This window comes from Myxocyprinus asiaticus, chromosome 10 (genome assembly GCF_019703515.2).
Source record: "Myxocyprinus asiaticus isolate MX2 ecotype Aquarium Trade chromosome 10, UBuf_Myxa_2, whole genome shotgun sequence".
In the NCBI taxonomy this organism is placed as follows: domain Eukaryota; kingdom Metazoa; phylum Chordata; class Actinopteri; order Cypriniformes; family Catostomidae; genus Myxocyprinus; species Myxocyprinus asiaticus.
The window spans coordinates 9044766-9055992 of NC_059353.1; the positions used below are offsets into that span (position 1 = coordinate 9044766).

At 36.5% G+C, this 11227-nt stretch overlaps 2 protein-coding genes across 6 annotated transcripts in view; one reads left to right on the forward strand and one right to left on the reverse strand.

Annotated features, from left to right (window-relative positions):
• Nucleotides 1–1492, reverse strand: part of LOC127446742 (unconventional myosin-Ib-like) — a 160940-nt gene extending 159448 nt beyond the window's left edge. For all 5 annotated transcript variants that reach the window (XM_051707909.1, XM_051707908.1, XM_051707907.1 and 2 more), the window contains exon 1: nt 1325–1492. The gene's annotated coding sequence lies outside the window, so the exon portion shown is untranslated. The remainder of the gene's footprint in view (nt 1–1324) is intronic.
• A 2957-nt stretch (nt 1493–4449) lies between these two features.
• On the forward strand, nt 4450–7426 carry LOC127446749 (uncharacterized protein C3orf38-like). The gene is made up of 3 exons (XM_051707919.1): nt 4450–4654; nt 4865–5040; nt 5749–7426. Exons 1-3 carry the CDS (start codon nt 4528–4530, stop codon nt 6310–6312), a joined length of 867 nt encoding a protein of 288 aa, XP_051563879.1. The 5' UTR covers nt 4450–4527; the 3' UTR covers nt 6313–7426.
• Nucleotides 7427–11227: the final 3801 nt, after the last annotated feature.

Below are 11227 nucleotides of genomic sequence, written 5' to 3' on the forward strand. Positions count from 1 at the left end.
GCATTACTATGTGGTTGTTTTGTTAGAGGATTCTAAGTGGTTGCTAGGGTGAGGCTAGGGTGTTTCTAGGGTATTCTAGTTAGTTTTTGTGCATTTCAAAGTGGTTGTTAGGGGTTCTAGGTGGTTGCTAGGGTGTTAAAACAGCGTTACTAAGGTTTTCTGAGTGGTTTTAGCATATTGCTATGTGGTTGTTTTGTTAGGGGATTCTAAGTGGTTGCTAGGGTGTGGCACTGTGGCTAGGGCATTTCTAGGGTGTTCTAGGTGGTTTTTAGTGCATTTAAAAGTGGTTGTTCAGGGGTTCTAGGCAGTTGCTAGGGTGTTGTCACAGTGTTTCTAGGATGTTTTAGGTGGATGCTAGGGTGTTCTGAGTGGTTTTCAGCACATTGTGATGTGGTTAGAGGGTTCTAGGTGGTTGCTAGGGTGTCTGGGTGCTTTTCAGCATATTACAATGTGGTAGTTAGTGGGTTCTAGGTGGTTGCCAGGGCGTCTCTAGGATTTTCTGGGTGGTTGCTTACCAGCCTTAAAAACCCACCCTCAAATGATATTCTGGTTCCTCATTCAGTGCAAATCTGTGGAAGTCAACAATTTGAGGCACCATTAATGTCTGTAACACAAATTTTATACTGAGGGTTAAAGAGCTTGTTCAAATCCCTAACCCTAAATATGAGCAATAGTAAAAGTGATGCTTGCATTAGTGGAGTTGTTGTGTAAGGACTCTCAGCTTTGTTAGATCATCCTCAAACTCAGCAGGCTTCTTTGTCTCAGCCATTCAACAGAAGAGCTCACAGCGAGTGTCTGTCTGCTGCCATCTACACTATCCATGCAAATATCATAGGCTACTGTTGCGCTGATCTATCCTTCTTATCATAAAGTCTCTATGAATGCACACAAACATAAAACTTTTTTTAATCGAGCCTCATGTTCATTCCTTCTTCCCAATTGCAGATAAATCTAATTCAACTCAACCAAACGGCTGACACTTATAATGTGAATACAAGTCTAATTAATTAGTTTTACTTACGCATTGACGCGAATGAGCGCTCGTGCGTTTCATCTCCACGCGGTTGGTTTGTTTGTTTAATTTAAGACTCGTGCATCTGTTTTACAACAATAACTAACTAAAGTTACAAAGTTTACAAGGGGCCCATTCAAATTAAAACCAAACCACTCACACTCAGCGTCCCTTTCTTATATCCCGTAAATGAGCGAATGACTAAACTGACAGACAAATGTGTAACGCATAAAAGTCCACCGCTTAGTAAATACAAAATGTCTTTCATCCTGACAGAAAAAGCAACTTCGAATGAATGAAATCAGAACTTGCCTTAGAACTTTAGTTTAAAATGTCCTTTTTAATCCGCTCTTGGAGACAAAGCTATTTCCAGCTCCAGATAAATTCAGAGTTTGCGATTCCCGTGTCCCGTATATCCCGTGAGAAGTGTCGGGACGCGTCTCTCGTTCAGTGAGGTTGACTGAGACTACGGCACCATGAACACGAGAGGAGAGGGTGGCAGGAGTCCCACTGATAATCACATCATCCCAGAAAAACGCCCATCATCGCCCACCCCTTGAACTACTACCACAACTCTCAGTGAACAGAAAACCAGTCGTAACACTGCCATCGTGCGTCGTCCTGATGAAATTGCACCACTTTATAGTCCGTTATTATGAGTATCTGTGGTGTACAAGTTGAACATGTACTGTATTTACCTGGAGCATACACTGCACTTTATATAGGGCCAAATTGATATTTACACAACTCTTCAACTCTACTATATGTTTAGGCTAAGTCACTCTACCCATCTTTCTTTTTTTTTTTTTCAACAATTTGGTAATTCCATTACCAAACTTTATATTGACAATTTTCCTGTTTAAAACAATAAGAAAAGTAGATGTTACAGATCTATAAATTTACTACTTTCAGGTTATAACCCCAATGTTATATTAATTTTTTTTTTTTTTTAACAGCATGAAAGTTCATGACAGTGTTTGTCAAATTAAAAAAATTTAAAAAATAAATCAAATACATGATTTGGGTAACACTTGATAATGGACAATACTTGAGCAATGCTTAATATGAAAAAATATATAAGGAGCTGGGTCATGTTTTGCTGATAGGATTGTTTACAAAAATGTACCATGGTAATACCCACCCAGCAAACACAGAACGTTCCTCTAACGTTAGCATATGGTTCCATTTGGTTGTTTTTTGGGAACCAATTTTTTACATTCTAGGAACGTTCTCTTTAGGTTCTACTTCTAATAAACAAAAACATACATTCCCAGAACGTTCTGGGAACCAAAAAATCATTAGCTGGGATAGTTTGTGCCAAAATAATATAGTTAAAGTCATTGTTACTACAGTAAAATCATAATAAGTTAATATGGGTTCTCCTTCATACAGTGTAAGATGAGTTCATTTTTCTGTGTTATTAAGTCTATTACACAGACTATTTGTTTGTTTGTTTGTTTGTTTGTTTTTACAAGTTACCACAGTTTTAGTTACAATGATTGTAGTAACTATGGTATTTTGTTAAAAAATACACCATTTATTTTGTATTAAATCTTCCAGAGGGATGAAAATCTACTCCAAAACATTTCTATTATGGATAAATAAATGGCATATTTATTTAAAAAAATACAGTAAACGTCATTCTGGTGTTAATGACACTACTCTTAAATTTGTTTAGCAGTGTTAGAGTCTTGGTATATTGTGATATGAAGAATGATATGGCTTATTTGATACTGGGTATAGATATACATTGGGGAGGTATCTGGTCTTTATCAACGGTTTAAATTGTCATTAGAAGACAATTAAGTGCTATCTTTAGACTAATTTTATCATGATAAAAAGCTGGTGAATAAGGGGCTGAATTCAGCTTTGTCATTTTAATCCTGTTACATAACTGCCAATGCCATAGACAACGTTATGTTTCCTTCCACCTCTTCCAAAAGGAACTCAGATCTGTACAAAGGAACCTTTTTCATTGCTTATAGTGCCATCATTTTACCTACTATATCACAACATATATAGGGGATAGTAAGTCACCGGGGTTAGTTTTCACACATGGAAATTGTCCCAAGGATACAATGCAAGTAAATGGTGACTAAAAGTTTGAAGCTCCAAAAAGCACATAAAAGCCACATTAAAGTAATCCATATGACTCCAGTGGTTTAATCCATGTCTTCAGAAGCAATATGATAGGTGTGGATGAGAAACAGATAATTATTTAAGTAACTTTTACTATCAGTCTCCACTTTCACATTCTTTTTTTGTTTTTGGCAATTCACATTCTTTGTACACATCGCCACCTACTGGGCAGGGAGGAGAATTTATAGTAAAAAAGAACATAAATATTTATCTGTTTCTCACCCACACCTATCATATCGCTTCTGAAGATATGGATTTAACTACTGAAGTCTTATAGATTATGTTTATGCTGCCTTTATGTGCTTTTTTGAGCTTCAACATTTTGGTACCAATTCACTAGCATTGTGAGGACCTAGAGCTGAAATATTTTTCTAAAAATCTACGTTCGTGTTCTGCAGAAGTAAGTCAGTGAATAAATGATGAGAGAATTTTCATTTTTGGGTGTACTATCCCTTTAAATTAGAATAATTATTTTGAAATCAATCCACCAAACTAAAATATCAGTATCATCATATTTTTGTAATAGCTGTTGAATAAACAATTAAATGCAATAAAGCCATGCTGACACACATTTAGGCAAGGGTCAACTACGTGGTAGATATATGGTAACCGAAAGATTTTACTGTGTTCTCATCACAATGGTAGGCTACAGTATAATTAATAAATGTCAGGTCAAGGCAAGACAAGTTGTTAAATTTGATCAGGGCCGGTTGTCATATGTGTCATACATTTATATAGTTCATAAATTACAATATGTGTTTGGTATTTTTGTGTGTTACCTTTTCTATTTTTCATGTTTTTGAGCTTCATAATTGCTCCACTTTTTACATTTAGCTGAAAAGCTAGTTAATGCTGGTGTGGTTATTAAAAAAAAAAAGAAAGAAAGAAAGAAAGAAAGAAAGAGGCATTGATTTTGTGTTGGTGGGGTGATGATGGGACCTGTATTGGTGCATGTTGTCACAGCTGAGTTCAATAAACTGTATCTTCTTACCTGGACAATAACAGTGGAAATGTTCAGTTGCTTTATTGTAGCCAGGAGTTTAAGGCATGTGTCTATACAGAAAGTGACTTAAGCCTATAAATATAATTATTTATTACAATTAACATTAGAAATATACTGGAGAAAAACGTGTGAAAGCTATATGATGTATCACCGTAACAACCGATAGTGAACATTAATGTAAAAGACTAACCCGGACATCTTTGGTAAATAAGACTTTTATTTTGACGGGAGGACTAATGCGCTTCCTTTAAATGGACCGAGGAGGCGCTGTGGTGCGACACAACGACGGACACAACGCAGCCAATCCACAGAAACAGCTCATATCCTGAATAGGAGTGTGTAAGATGTGTAGTTTCACATAATTGGTGTAAGTATGTCACAGTTGTCAGTGAAAGAGCAAAGTGGCTGTAGAAGGCTGTTGACATTGTTACCCAAGGAAGACTTGTTGGCACTTACCGATACAGTAACGAATCGTCTGATAGCTGTAGGGAGTACTAAAGGTAAGGCAATACTGTAAAGCCAACCAGCTTCCGTGTAGCTGTGCCCTAAACATTGGCAGTGTCTGATATGCCCCAAAATATTGTCTTGGTAGGCAGCTCGCTAGGTTTTGAGCCACAGCTATTGTGACTTTGTATTATGGAAGTCTGTTTATCAAAAGTGGTGTATTTTATGAACTGTGCAGCTTTCACAATCTGTTTTCTCTCCATCAGAGGCAATTGAAGCCATCATAACATACTCTCAGAATGCAGAGGAGTTGCTCAAAAGAAAGAAGGTGCACCGTGATGTCATTTTTAAGTATCTTGCCAATGAAGGAGTTGCTATTCTTCCAAACATGGAGAAATATCAGCTGGTCAGGAGGACCCTTGAGTTTTGGTCATCTGATGAGGTAATGTGACAGTTTTCCCCTGTCCAAAATTCTCAAAATAATAATAATAATATATTATTTAATTATTATAAGATGTATTTATACATCATGGTAGTAATAAATAATAACAATAATAATCTTTGTATTACAGAGACATTTGACCTGAATTGTCACATGCTGTACTTCTAATCTAAAACTATTTTTAATCAACATTTTACAAATTATTTTATAATTGTTATGAGTACATGAAATGATATTGAGAGACCACTTGGAATATTTGTACTTTTAAAATTCTTGGTCACACCACAGGACCATTGGAAATGAACTAGTGAAGGGAAAAAGGTGATTAAAAAGTGAAATGTTGATTAAAAAAATATAAATAATCCATTTACACATTGCGTGGCAACTACCCCAATAAAGAAAAAAAACAAAAAACACGATATTACAGTAACACAAATCTAATGAGAATCACATCTGAGAGTAATGTGAATTGCTAAAAAATAAATAAAATAATAAAACATCCTTAAATGTCATGAAAATAATGCCACAGTGCAAAATATCTTAATTGTCCTAAAACAGTTAATTTTCTTTTTGCAACATTTTTACTTTTGATTTTGTGGGGAAATGTGACCCTTCTGAATGTGTTATTATTGACTGTTAACTTGCACAAGTTAGGTTTTTTTAAGGTATTCTTATTTAATTTTTTTACCTGGTTTGTATTTTTAACAGATGCTAAAGCCAAAAAGTGAGAACACCACAACTGTTTCTTCAGACAAGACTGGAGATGGTCTGTCAGACCTTGCAGCTTTGGGAAAACAGTTTTGCCAGTGGTTCTTCTGCCTTCTCAACTCTCAGAACCCCACACAAGGGCAGCCGGTGCAGGACTGGGGTCCTCAGCATTTCTGGCAGGACGTGAGACTTCGGCTTCTGTTATGCACTGGAGAGCAGCGTGTAGAAGAGTTCAATGGGGCAGAGCTGGTCAGCCAGCGGCTTCATGCTCTTGTGGGTGAAGAACGTCTTTTGTTCTGCCCGAACTTGGAGGGTCTTGGGTTAAAGTGTGTATCTTCACCTCATGGATTGGTGTTTGTGGCTGTGGCTGGGACCATCCACCGTAACAGTGCCTGCCTCGGGATTTTTGAGCAAGTGTTTGGGCTCATTCGCTCACCACTGAACAATAACCATTGGAAGATAAAGTTTGTGAATGTTAAAGTAGAAGCACAAAGTGCCATCACTGACAGACAGTTACCAGTAATTACATATGACTCCAACGAGTTGCTAAGCCTTTGCAATTGAGCGTCTGTGAACCACACATGGTTTGTGTGGTCATTTTTTTGATGTGGTAGTGATGAAATTCACTGCAAAAGGAATATTACATCCAAGTTAAGCTCAATCAACAGCATTTGTGGCATAATGTTGATTACCACAAAAAAAAAAAAAAAAAAAAAATTTGACTTGTCCTTTGTTTATATATTTAAAAAATGAAAGAAAACAAATACCTGGATTTTGTTGTCCTGGCTACAGTGTTAACATTGGATATAACTTTTCACAGATAAGGTTAGAAAGCAATTTTAGCACACTAAAACCTTGTCAACATGTCTTGTTTATATCTTGTGTATATACTTTTGAAACAGTGTGTATTTGAATGTTTATGGACTGGCCCCAATCACTTCCATTGCAAGTGCCTCACTGGAACTGCAATTTTGGCTTTATTTAGCTTTAATTGTTTTTGTGAAAATCAACATTGTGCCTTAATTGCTGATAATTGAGTTTAACGTGTATTGACCCCGGGACATTCCTTTCACTATGGATAATCTACATGTAAACAACGTTATCGTGGGGTTCTTTTAAGATAAAGCTAAGTATAAAAATTATGGCACCTGAAATTTGGCCATATTAATCTAAAAAAGAATGTTTCACAGCTTTGTATTTTTGTTGCCCTAATCGAAAGACCAGTCAGTTGGCCCTCTTGCAAATCTAAACACAATATCTAGATTTATGTAATATTTTTTTTGACTTGTCATTGTTGATTTTTTTTTTTATAGAGAACTAAATTGATGCAAAAAACAAACAAACAAAAAAAATGAATGGAAAGCTATTAATTAATAATTTAATTAATACAATTAATCCTGTAAATTAAATTGCCATTTCATTAGTTTAGGTTCTTTTAGATTTTTTTAGTTTTTCCTTCAAATTACTAATTTATATATCAACCTCATAATGAATTATTTTTTTAGTTCATTTCATAAATGTTTCAAAATGAAAAAGTGGTGATCTTGTGAGCTATTTTTGATTTATTTTTTTGAATTATATATAAATATAGCAATACCTAAAACTACCACTGTTCTATCTGTCTGATTCTTGATGAATACTTTGATCAATACTTTATTCATTTCGCAGTAAAACATCTGAACTCATCTATGTCTCATGGCTCTGTTTTTGTTTTAGTTTTTTTTTGTTTTTTGTCATCAGTACTGAAATTAGAATCTTTATGTATCTCGGAAGGAACTGTGGAAGCACGTCCAAATCATTGAATCCACATAATTTTTTACAGCAGGAGTATTACATTAAATCATTCCCATAATTATGCTTTTTACAGTAAATCTGTTAAAGGAATAGTTCACCCAAAAATTGAAATTTTCAAATAATTTACTCACCCTCAAGCCATCCCAGATGTGTATGACTTTATTTCTTCTGCTGAATACAAACAAAGATTTTTAGAAGTTTATTTCAGCTGTTTAGGTCCATACAATGCAAGTGAATGGTGATAAAAAATTTGAAGGTCATAAAAGCACATAAAGGCAGCATAAAAGTAATCAAACTGATTCCAATGGTTAAATCCATGTCTTCAGAAGTGGTATGATAGGTGTGGGTGAGAAACAGATAAATATCTTTTTTTTTTTTTTTTTTTTTTTTAACTATAAATGCTCCTCATTCCAAAAAATGTGAATCACCAAAAAACAGAAGAAAAATGTGGAAGTGAAAATGGAGATTTATAGTAAAAAAGGACTTAAATATTGGTCTGTTTCTCACTCACAGCTATCCTATCTCTTTTGAAGATATAGATTTAACCACTGTAGTCATATGGGTTACTTTTGCCTTCATGTGATGTTTGGACCTTCAAAGGTCTCATCACCATTTACTATGGACCTACAGAGCTGAGATATTCTTCAAAAAAAATCTTTGTGTTCAGCAGAATACAGAAAGTCATACACATCTGGGATGGCATGAGGGTGAGTAGATGATGAGAGACTTTTCATTTTTGGGTGAACTATCTCTTTAAATCATGATAATCAGCTCTCTAGATTTAGTGCGGAAATTGTATTTTCAACATTCACTCCTTATAGGAAGAAAGAACCTTTTGCGGTCGTTGCGAGGTGACAAGAAACTCATCAGTGACTCATCATCGGTGTGTAATTGGGCAGTTGATGAAGCTGCAGTTCCCTCTGTGGACGAATACAGTATGTAAGCTAATATGAGCAGAGCTGGGAGGGGCGTTTAGGATCACAGTTATGTGTGGTTTCAGTGGGGAATGTTATATGTGGGAAATTATTCTTGGCACTCGCTTCAAAGACTGACGATTCAGTAATATATTTTCTTGAGCTGTTTTTTTTAATGCCACAGTGTGCCATAGTTGTGGCAAAGGACGCCACCACATCCATTGATCTTTTTCCTTTTCACCTCCCAGAAAGAAAAATAACAAGCTCTTCGCCCTCTGTCTTTATAGCCCATGGCCGCCGCCTTTTTAATAAATGGTTTGGCCGAGCTCAGGGTTATGACGTTCAGGTTCAAAAATACAGTTCACTGGCGTCTGTGGATCATTGCAACTCTAGATTTTCTTTAACAGAGAAGTGTGTTTCTCATAAAGCTCATGTGAAGTGGTGAAGTCTGACATTCTTAATTGGCAAGTCTATTTTTCTATTTTTTTGGTTGTTACTTTTGAATTATTATTTTAAAGGTTTAGTGCATAAGCTCTTTAATGCATTCACTTGTTTATTTTATTTTTGTAAATGTAAATTTTATTTACATTTATTCATTTGGCAGAGGCTTTTATTCAAAGCGACTTACAAAAGAGGAATAATACATCATAAGCGATTCATCTTAAGGAGATAGTAGTACGAAAATGGTTAGAATAGTAGTATCCAAGACAGATTAGAGTGCAACAAGAATATATATCATATTTTTGTTTAATTTATTATAAAACATTTTTTTACGAGTGAATGGTTAATTTCTCATGGAAAAGATGTGTTTTTAGCTGTTTTTTGAAGACAGAGAGTGAGTCAGCCTCACGGATGGAGTTGGGAAGGTCATTCCACCAACGCAGTACAGTGAAACCGAAAGTCCGGGAAAGTGTTTTGGTGCTTTTTTGTGTTGGTACAACAAGGTGCCGCCCATTAGCCAACCGCAGGCTTCTGGTGGGAACGTAGCTCTGCAGAAATGATTTTAGGTATACTGGAGCAGACCCAGTGACTGTTCTGTATGCCAGCATCAGAGCCTTGAATTTGATACGTGCATCAACCGGCAGCCAGTGGAGAGAGACAAGGGGTGCTGTAACATGTGCTCTCTTTGATTCATTAAAGACCAGACGTGCTGCTGCATCCTAGATCATTTGCAGGGGCCTAATTGTGCATGCAGGAAGGCCTGCAGTGAGAGCGTTACAGTAGTCCAGTCTAGTTATGACAAGTGACTGGACAAGCAGTTGTGTGGCATGTTCAGAGAGGAAGGGTCTTTTCTTCCTGATATTGTAGAGTGTAAATCTACATGATCGTGCTGTCCTTGAGATGTGGTCTGTGAAACTGAGTTGGTTATTGATGGTTACCCCTAGATTTCTGATCATTTTGGAAGGCGTTACTGTAGTTGAACCCAGCTGAACGGTGATGTTGTGTTCAACAGCAGGGTTGGCTAGAAAGACGAGGAGTTCAGTCGTCGCTGGGTTAAGTTGCAGGTGGTGTTCCTTCATCCAGGCCGAGATGTCTGCCAAACAGGCCGAGATTCGAGCAGTCACCTTGCTGTCGTTGGTCTGGAAAGACAAGTAGAGATGTGTGTCATCGGCGTAGCATTGTTAAGAGAACCCACGTTCCTGAATGATGGGTCCCAGTGATGTTGTGTATATAAAAGAGAAGTGGCCCAAGCACTGATCCCTGAGGTACCCCAGTAAGGAGCTGATGCGACTTGGACACCTCACCTCTCCAGGCTACCTTGAAGGACCTACCTGAGAGACAGGAATTAAACCAGTCAAGCATAGTTCCTGTGAAGTTTATAGCCTTTCTAGACCAATTCAATGTGTGTGTTATTATTAAAACTGCTCTGGACATTCAGCCACATATGATTCTGTTACATAGTGGAACTAAAAGGAAGACGACTTTGTAGTGAGCTCTTTTACCATACATTTCATTTATGCTTTAACTATTGGGTCTCTAGAATACTTAATTCTGATTGGTCAGTTGCATTATTCTGCAGTCACATATTTGTTTATTGACTGCCAAACTTTTTAATTGACCGTATTGCGTACAATTATCAATGGTACTGTATAAAATTGGTTGCACTTGACTGACATAAAATCAATGAAATGTCCACATGGGGGCAAAATTGCTCCATTCATTGTGTTAAAACCATGTGGCATAGCAAAGGTTTTCAGAGCAATTATTTTAGGATATCAATGTCTTTACTTACTCCACATTGGTTTATACAACCCCAATGTTTTATAGCCTGTTTGTGATCCAAAGTGTAACAAAGTGTTTTGAAGCTTATTGCGGATTGCATGCCATTTAATCAATGTGATCCTGAGTGTATTGCAAACACCTAAATTATTGCTTTCAGAAACTGTGATAAAGTATATTTAAAGTGAACATAATTTATTGATGTACTTGACAATGTCCTTAGCAAAACAAAAACAAAAACTCCTTGAACCTGTCAGAGCCAAGTAATCCCTCTATTATACCTTTGACAGTCCAGACGAATCGATTGCTTAATTAAATGAATTATTGTCCAAAGTCTGAGAGACTCACATCCATTAGAATTAGATGTGCAAAGCAAACAGGTGGCATGTTGTAGTGCATCAGTTTACTGTGGTGTGTTTATACATGTGGGAAGAGCACAACCTGAAGACCATTTATCATTTGACCTCTGTTCACCCTACTAACATCTGACCGCACTCGTACATTAGTCTGTGCAATGTTGTGCTTAAAACAAACCCTCCATATAAAGGACA